Below are 18900 nucleotides of genomic sequence, written 5' to 3'. Positions count from 1 at the left end.
AGGGTAAGCAAATGAAGGCAAGCAAAGCATGCAACGGGATTACGACGTTACCCCTTCCTCTGGTGGGGGCCCTAGAGCCGGCTGCAGGGCTCCAGGAGGGGTCTCATGGGAGCAGGGCTGATGGGGAGACCCGCAGCCGCCCGGCGACGAGCCCCCGACACCCCCGTCCCCGTCCCGCACCTCTCCATGGCCCGGCTCCTTCCCGCCCAGGCGTTGGGCACGGAAGCCGAGGCCGCCCTTCCGCCAGGGTCGGGGCCGCCCCGCGCCTGCGTGCTGCGGGCATGGCGGGGTGGGGGCGTCCCTTTGGTCGTCCCCCGCTGGCGGAGCCCTGTGTCAGGGGTTAAAAATAAAGCACACGCACACACGCGTTTCTGATTCTGAGAGCTGGGGGTGGTCGGCCTGCAGAAGAGGAGGCTGTGGGGAGACCTCGCTGCGGCTTTTCAGGACAAGGGGGAGCGGTTTTGGGCTGAAAGAGGGGAGGTTTAGATTAGAGGTTAGGAGGAAATTCTTTACTCAGAGGGTGGTGAGGCCCTGGCACAGGCTGCCCGGAGAAGCTGTGGATGCCCCATCCTCGGGGGTGTTCAAGGCCAGGCTGGATGGGGCTTTGGGCAACTGGGTCTAGCGAGTGACATCCTTGCCCATGACAGGGGGGTTGGAACCAGGTGATCTTTAAGGTCCCTTCCAACCTGAGCCATTCTGTGATTCCTGGATCCTGTGAACGTGATTAATCCGTCACTCGAAATGTTTTCTTCCTCAGCTAGAGCCAGCCAGCGTCTGCTCCTTGCCAAACCGGGACAAGACTCTGATCAGCAGCTTGTAGATGAGTGTCTGCCTTGCTGCCTTCCCTCAGAGCACCTCAGGCTTCTGCCATCCACGTTGAGAGAGAAGCAGCAGTCGTGCAGGGTCACTCAGTCCTCAGCACTCAGGGCAAGCTAACAAAGGTATGAAGCTGCCTCTTCCCGTCCTCCTCAAGAAAAGGTTTTGCACATACATTAACTACAGGAAAATAATTGGGACAGATGCTACCAATAGTCCATTTACTTACACTTTAGTACAAGGAAAACTGTCCATGTAGCATTTTTAGTATAGACATGAAAGCAATGCATCTAAAAAACAGCTGCAAGAAGTAGAATTGCAAGACATCATCAGAAGCGCCACAGCTTGCTTAAGACGCTAATGAAAAGTGGTGGCACCAACTCACAGTGCCTCACTGGAGCTGTTGGAGAGCCTAACCTAGGAGGGCCTCACATGAAAAGGGAAACTGAGAATGCTGATGGAGCTCAGGTGTGCAGGCACACAAGCAATCAAGACCCTTAGAGAGGTCATGCTTCACCCAGGAATTGAAGTTCTGATGAAAAAACGTAAGCCTGAAGTTGCCTTTCTATCATGAAAGTGTGTCAGGCAACAACCTTCATTACTGCAGGAAAGCAGATACTACTACCAAGGAACTATTATAACCTGATGCAATACTACATACTTAATGCATTTTACTTCCTAACACATCCTCACAACACATATTATTATTGTCTGTACTGCAGTGAGAAGTTCAGCATAATGCACAAATTAATATCTGGTTCAGTTCTTTGCTGCCAGCTCAACCTCTTGGGCTAGTCCTACCTTAGGGCAGAAAACTGGAGGCAAGTAAGAGGTGCAGTAGGAGAGAAAATGCTTCCTTTATATACTCCTCAAGTTTATTCAAAGCAGCAACATGAAAACAAGGCAAAAGAAACAAGGCTGAAGAGAAAGTAAGAGGGCAGCATGCATGATACGTTTTTTCAAAAATAAATAAGTAAAAACAAAACACCATCATTTTAAAAGAAAACAGAAGATTCAGGAACCTTGAGAGAAGTTTTCTGAGTCTATACAACCTCTTTAAATGTAGGCTGGGGAAGCACCTTACAGTCATCAAGCTGGCTCCAAGTAAGGGGTGTGCACAGGGGAGAATGGGACAAACATCTTGAGGTGTGTTTTCAGGCAGCATTTTTTTTGACTACCGTCCCATTTCATTTATCCGACAAGGAGAAAAAGAGAAAAGGATAAAAGCTAAAGAAGTCTAATGCAAGCACCTTACACTTTCAAATAGCAGAAGTGAATGAAAATCTTCAGCATGATATAAAGAACTTTGAATTTAAATTATGATTACAATCTATAAATACATCTCAAGTTTCACATTTGCACCAGCACTGATCCTAATTGCAACCATGTTGTCAGAATCTTGAATTTATCAGAGGACAGTAGTGCTCCATACTTAACAGGCAGAATGAGCAACAAAACCTCATCAGCTAGCACTAACACAAACACTGCAGGTTTGCCACTAATGCCTAACATTCCTCAATTCCCTTCTAACTTTCTATGAAGTTCACAGGGGTTTACAGGATGTACTAGATTAAAGTTCAGGATTACTTGTGTAATTTACATTTAGTATAACTAACTCAAAACGCTAATTATGTTTTACAAAATGTTTTAACATAGTTGATAAAAATTACCCTAATGCATTGCTAAGCTGCAAACATGACATCTGCATATACAAAACTGTAGTCTTAATTTAGAACCATCAAAAGCAATAGCATGAGAAAGTTCTTGTATGAAGCGTGACAGCAGCATAACTGCATTAGCTAAGATTTCAGTGCAAAGAAAACCATGGAACCTACACCATACTTTGCCTCTTTTTATGAGAGGGAAGGTAGTCATAGAATTGTTGAATGGTTTGGGCTGGAAGGGACCTTAAAGACCAGTTCCACCCCCCTGCCATGGGCAGGGACACCTCCCACCAGACCAGGTTGCCCAAAGCCCCATCCAGCCTGGCCTTGAGCACCTCCAGGGATGGGGCATCCACAGCTGCTCTGGGCAGCCCGTGCCAGGGCCTCACCACCTTCTGAGTAAAGAATTTCTTCCTTATATCTAATCTAAATCTCCCTTCATCTAGTTTAAAGCCAAAAGAGTGTCATGCGTTAGGTCATTTTTCTTCTTAGTCAGAATGCATCCTTGGAAGTGTATAATTTTTCATCTTTTTAAAATTTGAATGTAAGCAGTTTTTCTTTAAATTAATCTCAAGAATGACATGAAGTATTCATGCGCTTGCTTAGTATTAAAATACATATGACGACTCAAATTAAGTTTTTTTTGGGGTGTGGGGTCTCACCCCAAACCGATGTTGATTCCTGGGCCTACTCTTACGAGGAAGCTGAACTAAATATTTTTATTAAAAAGAAAGTATTAATAATTTCATAAGTGTCATTTTGTGTCTGAAAAACATGACATCAGTGCCAAAGGCCTGTGCTGTATTGGCCGTGTTGCAAGCAGCAAGTCCAGTTTATGAAAGCTGGGATTTCACGTTTAGATTTGTGTCCTGCGTGACAGTGAAGTTACTGAATCCTCCCTGGTAAATTTAGAAGGTAAAGATGCCACATTGGTGTCATGAAAAGGTAACGTATACTGACCAAAGAAATAACTATAACTACTATAATTTCAATCTGTATCCAAGATTGCTGAAGCATTTTTCCCCACCCCCCTCCAAGATACAGTAGCCAAAAAAATTGTATGAATTAATTCAAAATTACACTTTTTCAACTGAAAGTGTTCATATCAAACACAGTCTCAAAGAAAATAAATCCTGGTGGCCATGAACTTTCTTAAAACAATGAAACTTGGGTTTGTTACACAGAACTAAGTATTTCTTGAGGCTGAAGTGAGTGCACTGAAATGATGAAGACATTCTTTTCTCTCCCTAAAGAATATCTCATTGAAAACAGGAAGCCACCCTCTGCCTGATGATTCAAAATTCTGAAAATAAATGGTTCTAGAGGGTATTGAAAGAGACAAAAACTCCGCACTTATCTGATGTTTGAAGCTCAGATACTATAACACTGAGAACAGAAGACAACAGCTTTGCTTATACTTCAAAACAGAATCTAAGGTTTGCAACAAGCATCATTCCAGAATTTTACTTTATAGAACAGAGAAATTAAATTAGGTTTTAAGAATCTTCAAGTTGTTCATAAACCTTTCAAAGTGGAAGGTGCCTGAGACTCAGAAATGAGAACCTAAGAGCTCTGCTTTTCTAATACTACCTTTGAGAACTACATTCAACTGCATTTTGTTACATGTTTGAGCAACTTATTTGCTTTCATTATACTCTCCATGAGCAGACAAGAAACAATAGCTATAAATTGAAGTATAGCTTAACACTGCTGGGATAGCAGTTTAACTTTGGATTAAAAGCGCTCTTTTTACACTGATGTTTGACTACATCTTGATATTACAATTCAAAAAGAGCTTCAGAGAGCTGTATACAGACTACTGTCTTTGACAATTCAAGTCTAAAACTAAATTTCTATTGTTATTAAGTCTACGTTGAAGCCTATCTAGAACTAGTTCACTATTGTGGGAGAGTTTCCCCCCCTCAAGCTATCCCCCAAATTGGTAGAGACTAGAAAATTTCAGAAGAAAAGCTCGATTCATCAATACTTTTTCTTTTTTCTTAAAGAGAAGAAAATCCTCATCTTCAGTGTTTAACCATGAGGAAACAGCAATTCTAATTACAACAGTACAGGAGAAAAACACACAGCTTTAATCAAAATTCCATCAATATTCTCCTCCCACCTTCCCGTTCTAGCATTGCAGGATCGGTACATGCTATGAAATGAACTTAACATCTAACTCTACAACACTTTTCCAGAAGTTAAGTTTCCTTATGCAGAAGAACAGCAGTAGTTTGAGTTTACAGTGCATTCATTTGGGCATCTGAAAACATCTTGCAGTCTCAAAATATTCCCTTAAATTAGGCAAGTAGACTTTCATTTCACAGAATACTTTGAGAATGAAGAAGGGCATTAGTAACAAGTTATAAGAAATAAATTTATACTGGAAAGTTCTAATAGGAAGAGTGCAATTCCATTAAATACTTTTATATTTCAGGAGATAAACATTACTTTTTCCACAGAAAGCTCAGACATTTAAATACTGACATAAACCAATTTCAGATTAGGTTGGAAAAAAAAGCAGTCAACCTCTCTGTGCACTGTAAGCGTTAGCTAACTTTATAGGCCATAATGCATACGTATTAACACTGAATTTGGAAAATTACTGCATTAGTTTTCTGAAAATATGAATTATGCAGGTTTTCATCCAAAGCTTTATGAGAAATGGTCTGTTTCTATACAAGTAGTTCAAGCGTGAACTTCTTAAGCGTTGGTAGACAAAACAGTTATCCCGAAGACGTGTAGAAGTTTTCAAAAAAAATTTCAGCAGTCAGGATTCTTTTCTAGAATTAACTGCTTACATAGTTTCAATTCCTGTGAGGAATGTTCCTTCCTCAGTGGGAAGTTTCTTATGCCACAATCACTTAGATAGGATTATTTCATGCTTTTTTCCGTATACTTCATGTCCATCACTTCTCAGCATCATTTTATTAGGCATCTTCCCTTTAACAACTGGGAGTCCCTTCCCTTGAAGCCTGATTAAGTTTTCAAGGAGAAAAATACTGTTCTTTATTCGTTACCTGAGTTATGATTTAATGATTTTGCAAGTCTGGCCTGAGCTCTAAATATTGGAGAATAAGTGGATATGGTCTTTTTTTTTTTTTAAAGCAGAATCTTTAGATGATTAAGCCTTGAGTTTATGAAAAATGTTACTTCCTGGAACTTGAGGTATTTCCCCAAACTAACTACCTCTAATGCTGAGGAATTGTATATTTACTACTCCACAGAGCAACCAAGACTGCTTCCGTACAGAGCTTTCAGTACAAAGCCTGATGTTCCCTATGATCAGTACTCTTTGGCTGGACATTGAGACCAAACCAGGGCCCCCTCTGATGTTATTAAAGATTTTTCTCTGCCTCCCACCCACTGCCATCTAGTACAGCTGCCTGGAACAGAAAACTGTTCTAAAACACAGATAAACTGACAACTGGGACATAAAAGTGTAAAAAGACCTGAATAAGCAAAGGTTGAAAGTGAAGGGAGGAAAACCTGATTAGCTTTCATTAAAAAGAAAAAAAAAAAAAAAACTATAACATTGAATGCACCAGCTTAGTCTACTCTGGGGACCAATCAGGATGCAAAGTGTATCAAATTAATTTTATGTGGGATCGTCAACAACATTCTGTTTTCCAATGATAAATGGACAAAAAAATCAGTCTTAAGTGTGACTCTGCACAGTGAAAGACTATTATCTCTATTAAACAATGGTGGTGACTGAAAATTATGAGTAGGATCACCTGGGCTCCTTAATTCACTCTGGGTAACAAAGTATCTCAAAACTTACTGGTTGATTTTGCAGGAATGGATTAGAACAAGCTTTGGTAATTCTGTGCCAGAGAAAGAAGAGGTACCAAGTATTTGGACATTACAATTTTCAAAAGCACAGCCGCCAAGATCAGGAGATCATCCACAGTCCACTTTGCAGTCCAACAGTGTTAAGAGATGTAAAGTCTGCACAACTACACTTAATACTCCAAGAAGGCTCTTCTGCAGATTTCCTTGAAACCAAAGAAATTTAGTTTAATCATCCAGGAAGATCATGTTTTCTCCCAAGACACACTTTTCTGTTTAAATCTACACTAAGTCATTTTTAACAACTAATTCTTCCTGGAAAGAAGGAAAATAGCGGGCACCATATCCTCAGGTTCCCAAAACAGCCACTGATGGACTAACTTTTAAAGACATACCTAAGACTTTCTCCCCTACATTAGAACTACAAATATTCCGTGTCTAAAACAGTAAATGGAGTTTAATTTGGTCAGAAATTCATCCACCCTAGCACATGATGCTATTAAAAGTATCTATGCGATGTATTTGTCAGAAGACAAAGTCGTAACAGTTCCTTTTGGTCCTATGATGTATGAGTCTGCACTGTGCAAGAGATTTAAATCAATATTTACTGGCACTACTAAAACACAAAACATTCAAGTAGTATATAACTGTAATGCAAGCCCTTGCATGGCAATCCAAATTTATTGAACTACTGATGCTAAGTCATACAAAATTGCACCACTTTAATTAAGGCTTTTAGTTTACATTTGGCCACCTCAAAGCAGTTGTAACATCAGGTTGGTCAATTTAAATACTGTGGCTCCCTGTTGGATATACACACAATCTTTACACCCAAACGTTAATGCATACAAAGCAACAAGGCATTGTTAAATAAATCAGCAAAAGTTAATTACTGCAACTTAGGCCCTGTGACCAATTACACATGATTAAAATTACTTCCCACATTCACATCCACAGTACTCTTCCACCATTTAACATCTCAACCAAAACGTTACACATGTAAAACAATCACTAACAGGCAAAAGTACTAAACCTGTATATTTGGTATTGCAAATACACTTATGCATGAGCAAGCAAGGGAATTCACAGTGAGAATCTACAGCTGCAGAAGCCCGAAAATGATTTACAAAAAATTGTTAAATCATTAAAAAATCGTTTTAAAATATACACTTCTTGTTGTAGACCCCCACTGTACACACAACTATAAACATTGTTCCCTATGTAAACAAGGAAAAGGAAACATACAATAAAAGGTTGAAAAGTCTGGACATTTCCTTCCCAACAGATATTAAAGGCCATGTCTTTAGTCAGACGTTATACTGAAAGGACTCTTAAAGACTAGGTCACTGTCTCCACAGGTTTTTCCTAAAATTAAAAAACTATATAGCTGTTGTGTTAATCAAAGCGCTTTTGTACAATACAATGATGATGATCCTGTATTTCTTTAAAAAAGTTACAATAAGCTACAAATACCGATGAAGCAAAGTTATCTGGAGTAGTCTATATAGGAGCTCTTTGGACTTTCTTTTATTATGCTAAAATAGTGGTGCTTTTAGGATTTACATTATTGTACTCTCCAATAGAAAGTGGGGATTGTTGAAGTATACAGTACACAGTTTTCATACATGTACAACATTGGTGGATGAACAATGTCTCTTATCAGTAATACTGGATGTAGGCTCTGGTTTTACCAGTTGCATACACTTAGAATATTTATAAGTAAAAATCTCTCGTGACACCGGAAAGTGATTAGAATGTGCAAACTGATGTAGTAGCTTTCATCCATTTCTCAAAGGGTACCACCACAGGAAAGTCCATTTAAGATGTTGGTAGGTTTAATAAAGTTGGAATGCTGGCACTGTTGAATTGGGCAACAGTTCTTCAGACCTGTAACAACGCAACAACAAGTTAGTAATAACAACAACTATTTGTCATTGTTCTTTAGTTAATACACGTAAAGCAGACACTAACAAAGTTCTTAGTAAACAGACTTAGAAAATAACATAATCACTTCTCCTCTAGTACTGTTATCTCTAGTGAACAAATACAGTAACAGATTATCTCAGTAAGTAAAACTGAGCTGGGATGCATATGGAAATCCAAGCTGAACTGTGGAAGCAATATTTGATGAGCGGTACTAGTTTTGTTTACAGTAAGACAGTTCCAGTGGCTTTAAGAAACACATTTGGAGGATCAAAGCTCTTATTTTGAAAGCCCTGTTAAGGAAAGGCAGCAATCATTTCTGCCACCCTCAGCTAATGCTTTTGGAACCCTCTCAGCTCTACTTTGAATTGATCCCAGCTGTTCAAATTTTTTTTTTTTTTAATCAATACCAAAGAGTTAAACATAGTACTACCTGATTTTTAATACAAGCCTGCAAGAACACAAGCAGTGAAATTTCCTACCAGGATTCTCCAGTGCAGGAAATACATCTGTTGGATGATAAAATAATGGATTGTTGCATTGAAGCAACTGAAACATTCTAAAACTGAAGGGAATTGAGATGAACAGGTAACTTACATAATGTCAGTCAAGAAAGACATCTGCCTGTACTGAGGCTTGGAGGGGGAAAGGGGGAAACAACCTGTCCAGGAACAAGTTGCAGAAAATAGATTCATGCCTGGTGGCTTAACTTCTGAAAAAACTTGCTAAAGAGGCAGGCCGGAGCTTGCTTGAGCCTTCAACTGAATTCTTAAAGCATGCTTTTAGTCAGGCAGATCATAAGCCAACTGCTACAGGACAAGAAATTAATCTAATAACCAAGAGCTCCAAGTCAAATATTTGGAGTGTTACAATGATCACTTCATCATTCTCTTCCAAATGTACTAATCATAATACAGTCTATAAAATATCCGTACGGTTCAAAGAAAGCAAGATAAATTCCTATGACATCATGCAAATATGAGGATGAGTTTGAAGCAGGAAGTGACGTTTTAGTATGTGAACCACAGTATTTTAGTGTGTACTCCTGCAATTAAGATCTTGCAGTATTTCTATCAGCCTTCAAAAAATTAAAACCCCATGCTTCCAAAAGCTAAGTTTCAGAAGCATCAGGACAAACATGATTAATGAGCTTTACTGACACCTTAAAGCTTCTGCACTAGAGAAGCTACCGATTTTTTTTTTTTTAATAAAACCAAAACACATATTTAAAAGGTTTACCTGGCTCAGAGCTACAGTACAGCTATGCATTAAAGTAGCTGACATGACGACTTTTTGCGTGCTTTTCCAGGCACTGGAGTTTTTCTGTTAATTTGTCGCACAAGGTCATAAAAGATCTGTGAATATAAAAGTCGATTACTTATTGGAATTCAGAAGCTTCTCTCATAACCTTAACCCTTCAGTCTTCACGCTGTTTTCAGATACTCAAGAACCTTTTTTCACTCAGCGGGTGGTGAGGCCCTGGCACAGGCTGCCCAGAGCAGCTGTGGATGCCCCATCCCTGGGAGTGCTCAAGGCCAGGCTGGATGGGGCTTTGGGCAACCTGGTCTGGTGGGAGGTGTCCCTGCCCATGGCAGGGGGGTGGAGCTGGGTGGGCTTTAAGGGCCCTTCCAACCCGAGCCATTCTATGACTCTATGAACCTCTGCAAATATTTAGTTAACACAAGATGGAAAGTGAAACTGTATACTTAACACCTGTTTATTTTCTATTTCTTAAGATAATTGTCTGCCAAGGGTTTTCCAGTTTCAATAAAGCAAACTGGAATGACAGCTATAATCTGAACACATTTAAACTCTGGGCCAAATTTATCTGAAAACGCATGATATATGCCACCATGATCAACTAGTATATGCTATTTGGATTTTCACACTGAGGTCAAGGAACATGACATAGCTTTCCTTTAACTCAAATCACTCGCTGTAAGGACACTCTTTTGAAGAAGGTTCTGGTAAGTTTTAACTACTACACATTTGCATTGTAACTGAAGTAAAGAGTATATACAGTAATAGTCTCTAGTCTTTGAGTAAGATCGTGCTTTTCCGGATACTTTAAAAAGTACTAAAGTCAGTCAGTAGCCTCTATAGGACTACAGCACGACACAAGCAAAATGTTTCCTAGAAAAATAAAGCATAAGACTCACACTTTGAGTCTCCTAGAATTTTAATTAGACTATAGTCTTGCGGAAAGGCTAATTTAAGACACTTATAAGCAGTACAATTAAACAGCGTCTGTTTTGTTCATAATTGACATTGTTCCAATTATTTCTGCGTCTCTTAAATTAAGTCCTCATACTAAAGCCATCCGAGCAGATTCCTAGAGCACTGGTTGCAAAGCAGCACACCTTCCAACAGAGGCTTTTAGTGTTTGATGGAAATAAGCTCCCGTTTATTAACCACATGACTTCTACACAGTTAAGCAAATTGATTTTTAAGAAAAACTGAGTAGTTTCCAGAAAAATCCCAACTAATTAAACAAACATTACCCATTTTTAAAATGAGCTGTGCTTAAACACACCACACTCATTTGATTACAAGCAAGTCTTGCACGAAGGTCCTTTCAACTTGAATGATACTGCCAATAATGTTTTCCAGAAGATGCAATGAACTGCAGGGTTTATCATAAAATTCAAGCTGTTTCAGGTATGTAAATATTAACACAGCCTCTTTTTCTAAGCATTTTTTGCATCTGTTTCTTTATGCTTGCACTCCCACTGGATAAGACGACATGAACTATGGCAAGTCCTAAAAGTGCATGTGTTTTACTACGACACCTAGATCCTGCTGAATAAGTAAGTAGCTAGATACTAGAGGGGCTTTGCCTTCCTTTTTTCTTGCAGAGCACCTATTTAGGTCTCTTCTCCAACCAGCTACTAATTTTGACAAAGCCCATGAGCTTTTGTCCCTACCATCTCAAGTAGTTCAATAACAAATAGCTTAAATCCAATAGTTTTAGGATCTTACAGATCTTTCTGAGAAATGGATAGTCAAGTCAATGGATAGGGCTTGTATCAAGTAGGGAAGGTAGCATGAAAAGCCTGAACCAAACAGAAATATTTATACCAAATTCATATAATTTAAAGACTAGTTATACTAAAATTAAACATAATTTGAAAAAGTCTCAAGACAAAGCTAGATCCCTAATATAAATATTTCCTAATATATCCCTAATATAAATATTTCCCTAATATAAATCCCTAATATAAATATTTCACAGATTCTCATATTAATAGTGTACAGTCGTCCATTATAAAAACAGAATTATGAATAACATTTTTTTCTTGACAAATGGTAATGTTTATCAAAACACTGTGTCCTGTTCTCATTTCGTTGCCACCCTCCTGTCCCATAGGTGTTGTGCCTTACCTCATTAACATTTATCTTTGATTTTGCAGAAGACTCTAAGAATGCACAATTATTCCATTGCCTTGCTAAGTTCTGACCTTGTTCCTTTCCCACAACTCTTTCATCTTCCAAGTCACACTTATTGCCAACCAGAATCATAGGCACCTAAAAGCAATTTAATACCAGAAAAAAAAAAAAAAAAACATTAAAATTTTGGAAAGGTGCAACATAAAACACCTGCAACCCAATCTGACTCCTTAGAGGATCCTGACTCCCAGAATAATCAAGTTCTCGTGTAACTGAAACTTAAGTTTAGACCTCTGAGAGGCTTCAGATGAAGTGTCTGCATTTTTTTTGACTGCCATTTTGCAGGATGCGGGGGGGGGGGGGAGGGAATGGTTGGAAGATTCAGTATACTGCCAATTGATTAGGTTTCCCATGTTCTGAATGACCTAATGAGATTTCATTTTCACATGCATGGCCACCACCTGTGAGTTTAAGACATCAAGTAGTCTACTCACAAATCTACTACAGGATTCCTACATGTTCAGAAATCCTAGAAAAAGTGCACTGTACTGAACAGCATGATGAAGGAGGTGATGCTAAAGCTCCTTCTACTATTCCTCTACTTCTAGCATATCTGTACTCCTTCCAAGAGCAGTTTGCTCACGCAGTATTTATTACTAAGCTGATGCACACAGAGGAAAGAAACATGGTAGTTTACCAAAATCACCAACTACAGAAAACGTTAAATTGACTTTACAGCAAGAAAAGGCAAAGTTTTTTGTTTTTTTTTTTTTTTAAATTATAAGGACACATGCAAGTTTCTCCCAAATTCAAGCGTTGCAACAAGGATTACAGTATTTTGATCTTTATTTTTCCCCCACTATGACAGCAAAATTTATGTAAATTTTGGTGAAGAGAACTGAAGCGGCACCTTGAAGCTCTCAATTTTTCTCTTGATACCACTCAGGCTTTCAAGACTGAGGGGTGCTTGTTACAAAAAAAATACAATTCCAACAGACACAACTAAAGAAAGATTATGCTAATCAGAATAAAAGAAGCACATAAATTACGTCTTCAAATACGCTCACAATTATCTTGATTTTAGTTCAAGTCTGTACAACATTAATTCCATACTAAAAAAGACTAACTTGGTAGCTTCTCGATGGGAAAGGTACATGCAACTTAAATACTACCCTTTCAAGATACATTTGTGATAACGGGTCATAAATCACTTCTAGAAGAAATACACTGAATATAGACAAGACCTGCAGACACACATGCTTAATACAGTGCAAGGTGCTTTACAAGAGTCATAGTGAACTTCACTGAAATTGAAAGATTTAATACATTTTGTGTCTGCTAAGAGCTAAAGCACATAAAGATACTTGAAGTGAGGAAGGGATCAAAGTTTCCATGAGCACAGTTATGAATGAGATATGTTATGAGCACAGTTATGGATCACAATATGATGAGCATACTTAAAGTGTTCATTGCTTACTCCCCCACCCCAAGGAAGTTTTTCTGTCTGGTGGCTACAACTTGCAAAGTGTCAGTTAAAAACAGTTTTACTGATGTTTCACATCTGAAATACTTTTTATAATTAATAAAAGTAAGAAAGGTATTCACTTCCTACAACCATTTAAAAAAAAAAATCAGTTATAAACAAGAATGTTTTAGCCTCACTTTATAACCTTAATAATGTTAAGGGTTAAATATTGAAATTGTGTGGAAACAGTATGATCAAACTTACTTGCAAGAACACACAAAATATAAAGACTGCAGAACATGCAAGTTTAAAGATTACAGTACAATCTTCCGTAAGGACTTTGTGCTTTCAAAATACCACAAACAGTAAGCATATTATAACGAAAAATTGACTGTAAGTTTGAGACTTAATTGTATAGTGATGAAGGTAGAAATAGAGTTGCTTTAGAAATATTTTCTGCAGTACTACAGAATAAGGTTATATACAGTTTCAAGCAGAACATTTTAAAGGAAGAAATTAAATACACAGTTCTCTTTATATACCATATGTCAAGTTACAATTTTCCTCCTTTGCCTTAAGAGTTGCATTTCTGTACTATTTATCTGCTAGTTGATTTGCCTCTTAATTTAAGGCTTGGAACCTATCTGATCAAAGCATATACATTACAACATCCACAAGGAGAACTCTAAATACAAGTCTTTTGCATTTATAGCAATGCTTACATCATCAGTGTCTTTGACTCGAAGAATCTGTTCTCTTAGATCCTGCAAATCATTAAACGTGGACTGTGCTGTGATGGAATATACTAATGCAAAACCTTGTCCATTTTTCATGTATAGGTCTCTCATTGCTGTAAACTGTTCCTGTAATTAAAAAAGACACAGATCTTGCATTCAATTTGCACTTTCCTTACACAAACTGATGTATACTTCAGGTCACAAGTGGATTACAAGTATGATGCATTTGTACTCTCCCCCCCCTTTTTTAAACTGACCAATATTTTAATGTTTTATGGTAAGCGTTAATGTAAATTAAGATACATTAAAATCAGTCTCAAGCTTGGAACATTTTCTAGGGTAGCTAAATAAACATCTAGATATTGCCAAGGCCTACAACCCTGGAAAGTCATCACAGAAACTGAAGTAATTTCAAAAGAAAGATCAAGAACAGAGCGCAGAAGGTACAGGATAGTCTGTAGATTACAGATGTTACATTCCTCCTGAATCCCTCCTTATATACCAACTCCTTCCTGTCTCCTGTTTATTCTTTAAAACACACTGCAAAGTAATCGCATCCGTTTCAGTCTCCATTTTGTAGTCTAGGCACTTCCTATGTCAAATTCTACTTTCATTTTCAAGGAGATTGAATAGAGGATGGAGATCCTCAACAGACCTGTCACATTCCCTAGACTTTGGTGACAACTACAATATTGCGTATGAAGATTCACTGGTGCACCACACAGCAGCAGCATTAGGACTTGTTGCTGTTTGCAGGCTCTCACTAGTATGACTGTGCTAGCATTTTGCCTTTCTGGCATTGGTGGCTTTGCGATCTTGTAACTGATCAATTACTCACCTGGTCTCTTGTCTTACTTTATCATATTCCAGGAACTAGTTCATCAACTAAAAGTGCACGATCTCAAACTAAAATTTCATTCCTCTTTAACTGTCCCAGGTCATGTAGCCCTTTCTAGTGGAGTGAAACTCAAGTATAATACAGGATTTATGAGACTAAGTAACAGAATTGTTTAAAAGTTCTATCTGCTTGTATATATGGCCTCAGATGTAAAATCCAGTTACTTTCTTCTTTTTCTTTGTTTTATATGTTAATTTTAAACACAATTCCCCTAAAACTTACGGTTTCTTTTGTGAGGCCATCTCCTCTGTGGTTGCATGCATTGAGCATGTTAATTTGACCTCATTATACCTCAGCTTCTGTGATTAGAGGCAAACTAGTACAATGCAGTGCAAACATTTTCAGAAGGACACGAGACATTTCAGTTCTGCAGCTGCAGTGGAAATTCTGGTTCAAGATTTATACTATATACTAAATATCCGCACACAGATTTTGCACGTTCGTACCCAAAAGGTCTCTATTTTCATATATGTTTTCTTCTACAGCTGTACCAAATGCTGTATGTCAGATGAAAAGAAGAATATACTCCAAGAGAACAGCCACTCGATCTTTCTGTAGTTTAATACAACCTTACTCTAATATGGAGTTTAAATAAATGATTATGGGACCAGACTGCTATTATAGTTCAGAAAACACATGCTACACTCCAAGAGTCTTGATTCACTGGAATCAATGAGTGAAATGACTGGTTTCAGTATATTTTGGAACTAAACAGGAAAAAAAAACTGACCAGTAAAGCATATGGTTTATGCTGACCCTTTGCATGAGTCCACATAAGCTGACTAAAGTGATACTATTTTTATCCCCGTGTAAGAGTCCATCTCACAGACAACAGAAAAAAGAGAGAACAAGAAAGCACTTTTTCTTCAGCAACAGAAATCAAAACCGAGTAACCATTGGGTCTAAATTTGCCTCTGGGCAATGTAAACTTAAAACAGCAGCAGAATCACTTTTAAAATGCTCAGTCTGATGTTTCCTCTATTACAGAACATTGGATCACAGGAAACTTGCAATTCATTTTCTGTTGCAATACTCAACTTTTGTTGAAAAACAACTTTTATTCAATGCACTGACCACAGTTACTCTTTAGCAAGTGAGGAAGAAAACTTGCCATTGTTCACATCCCTACAGTTTTTGATGGGTTTAACACAGTACATCAGTATTTGGGAAAATTGGTTTTACATACCGTTCCTGCAGTATCTAAGATTTCAAGCATACACTGTTGTGCATCTACTTCAACTTGCTGTTAAGAGAAAGAGACGGAGTTAGACTGTTTCCTCTTGTAACTGCCCTCCAAAAACACCATGAGTTGTGTGATTTTTATAAGCAAATTCATAATGCATAAAGCAACATAATGGCTTAAGAAGTTTATACAGAGATACACTTTGAAAACAGCAGGAGAAAGGTTTTCAAAGAGCCCCTGTGACATTTTCAAAAGCAGCCTCAGCAGCCAAGTACCACTTTGCAAAGTGATTAGGAATTTTTGATTATGAAAAATGAAGGTTGCTAAATTTGTAGTAACAGTTACCAGCAACTAACACAAGTCATTTCTACTTGTTCTAGGGATCATTCACAGAAAAGTCCAGGTGAAACCTACAAAATTGAATTGGCACACTAATGCTCATTTAATAGTCATTTAAATCAATAAGTGGTACACAACATACAATAGACCAAGCAAGCCACTGAGACTGATTTCCCAAAATTAAGCCTTTAGTGACACTAATTAGGATACTGATTCAGCTTAAAAATAGAAAGTTTAGAAAACCAGATCAATTTCTGCATCTATTTCAGAGTTCCCGTCTAGTTTCTACACCTCCCTGCATCCCCTAAATAAGAAAACGTCTTCCAGGGTAACAAAGGACATGGAAGTGCCCTCAAGCTGTTTCAAGCAAGCTGACCAGATTTTTTTTTTTCTTTCAACCTATCAGGACACTTCCCTTAATTGTATTCATGTAAAATTCCTAGTTGGCAGATGAACACTCAAAAAGAACTGTGTGTCCCTCATTCCTGATACATCCCTTATCAGTAGTTTAACTTCAAGTTTTTCTTCTGTAACTAGATTAGAGCTTTGGGGGAAAAAGTTACTTCCACTCCTCTCATACCTCCCTCATGCCCCCCAGGAATGGAAATTCCTTTAATAGTCACGATTTTAGCATGTATTGCTGACAAAAGTATTCAAGCCAATTAAGCAGCACCCATTCCCTTGGGTTTGATGAGTAAATCAAGGCTAAGTTTCAAGATGCTCAATTATTTTACTGTTTTAAAATTTAGTTGCAGACAAACAAAGTTTTTCAAGCCACATTCTCTCAACTTCACATACTTTAAAATTAGATTTAACATTAAGAATACAGAACTGCAACTGCCAAACAAATAAAGGCACTTGAGTCAAGAAGCAAGTTAGAATATTACCTAGAGTGAAGAAAACAACAGCATAAAGTGTCATCCAGACTTAAGCAAAAAACTTAAACTGGCTGATTTGAAAATAAGTGTACAAAGAGATATTCCTAGTTGTTTCACGACCAAAACCGAAAGAAACACTGTAAGATCTCTGGTAAAAAAATCACTAACAAAAGGCAAATTTCTTGAGATGGCTTCACTTTTTCAGACTCCATAGAACCATTCATTGGAAAAAATCATTCAACAAACATCAGAAATCTAATGTGACCTGAAGAATGCAAATATATAACAAGGGAAACATTTTACTTCAGAACAGGTTGTGAGTATTTTTGGAGTCATTTATTGCAGGGCCTTTGCTATGTCAGACCCACTGAATATCACAGTTTCAAAATCCCTACTCCTCTAATATGACAACAACAAAAAAATAAGTTGCTACATAATTTTTTTTCCTGCCATTATGTCTTCAATAAGAGTTCTGGTCCTGTTTGAAAGCCCACACGCTCAAGTGAGACTAGTTTTTTTCCAGCATACAGATTTCTATGAAGTCAAAGAAAACAAATGTGAAATTGTTTTGCTTTAATTCCTCTTCTGTTCAGAAGAGCTCCTGATAACTATAGCTGCAATGGCTGTTAATGCGCCTCTTTATTCCGACAGAAATACAGCCCCACTGCTGAAAGAGGACGTCCTGCAGTCTCAGCCCCATCCCTAGCTAGGGTTTGTGCACCTTTCCTCCTCTATATAGGAAGTAGTATTTCTGTGGTCCTGTGGTGAGTTCCATCAGAAGATCAGTACAACTGGGAAGTAATTCAGGTAACAAAATGAAAGAGTTTAAGAAACGGACACCGATCTGCTTCACCAAACGGTTAACTCTTTTGGTAGTAGTCCAGATGCAAGCCGTCTTAGCCTGGAATATTAATCATGGTCTCAGCTGAAACTGAAAAGTGAGCAATATGGAGATTTCAAGATAATGCAAGCAGAGTCAGGCCTTGCAGCCTGTCATGCTGAAGATGAGAAGAGAGGAACTAACAGGCCAGAGTGTTTGTTCATTTATGATAGGTTTGTGTCAACATATTAATAAAACAGCAGTCCATCTAATGGAAGCGTATCAAGCTATCAGTGAAATTGTTAGGAGTACAGTATGTTTCCTCTTGTATTCCAAAGGTGAGCCTGAATTTGGTTTTAGTACATTTTCATAGTAGCAAAGATGTTTAGAGCCTCTGGAATAGAGGTCCAAATCTGCCTGCAGACACTAACTCAATATACAGCTGTATGCACCTATGTGCATTTGTATACAAAACCATAAATGCATTACTATATTTATATGTAAGTATAAAATAATAAATATGTATATATATATTTATATAATAAAAATATTTGTGTTCATTTCTGACAAGTTATTTTTTTAAACTGACAAGCCAGTAAAGTACTATGCCTAACTACTAAAGTGCTAATCTTGCATTACTCCTTTTAGACAGACTTCTCAAGAACAACTTCACATTTCAAACTTAAGTTACTAGGTATTCCATGACATTACCAGGCATACCCTTTTTGAAGCAAAAACCTCAAATATTTGACAACATCTACTGCAGCTTGAAGCAAGTATTTAAGTTCCTGTAACACAAGAACATCTTTGCGCTTACCTTTCTGTAGGAATCTTCTATCGTAGGATCGTATTTTTCAACAAATATTCCTTGAACAAACTGTACAGTCTGCAACACAAAAGTTCTTGTAAGATCCTTCTTGTATACTGTACAAAATGTCACAAATTACTGTTCTAGGTGTATATTCACTTATCCATCACAGTTTTGAAGGCAAACTAAG

The 18900-nt window shown here is 37.9% G+C and overlaps 2 protein-coding genes across 10 annotated transcripts in view; both read right to left on the bottom strand.

The window, feature by feature from the left end:
• The window catches only part of NUP107 (nucleoporin 107), a 29649-nt gene extending 29238 nt beyond the window's left edge, over positions 1-411 (bottom strand). Inside the window, exon 1 of the mRNA XM_040552996.1 lies at positions 181-411. Coding sequence (XP_040408930.1) covers positions 181-188 — 8 coding nt within the window. The 5' untranslated portion in view covers positions 189-411. The remainder of the gene's footprint in view (positions 1-180) is intronic.
• A 6523-nt stretch (positions 412-6934) lies between these two features.
• RAP1B (RAP1B, member of RAS oncogene family) overlaps positions 6935-18900 on the bottom strand; it is a 32026-nt gene continuing 20060 nt past the window's right edge. For 5 of the 9 annotated variants that reach the window (XR_005818525.1, XR_005818527.1, XR_005818530.1 and 2 more), the window contains exons 3-7: positions 18720-18788; positions 15869-15925; positions 13770-13910; positions 9435-11720; positions 6935-8159 (exon numbers count right to left, since the gene is read on the bottom strand). Coding sequence is in view for 4 of the 9 variants with exons in the window: in XM_040552954.1 (XP_040408888.1) it covers positions 9464-9550; positions 11577-11720; positions 13770-13910; positions 15869-15925; positions 18720-18788 (498 nt within the window). In the remaining 5 variants the exon portion in view is untranslated. The remainder of the gene's footprint in view (positions 8160-9434; positions 11721-13769; positions 13911-15868; positions 15926-18719; positions 18789-18900) is intronic. The other 4 variants (XM_040552954.1, XM_040552965.1, XM_040552977.1 and 1 more) reach the window with 1 other exon arrangement.

Source organism: Cygnus olor, chromosome 1 (genome assembly GCF_009769625.2).
Source record: "Cygnus olor isolate bCygOlo1 chromosome 1, bCygOlo1.pri.v2, whole genome shotgun sequence".
In the NCBI taxonomy this organism is placed as follows: Eukaryota; Metazoa; Chordata; class Aves; order Anseriformes; family Anatidae; genus Cygnus; species Cygnus olor.
This window is presented reverse-complemented; position numbering and strand designations above follow the sequence as displayed.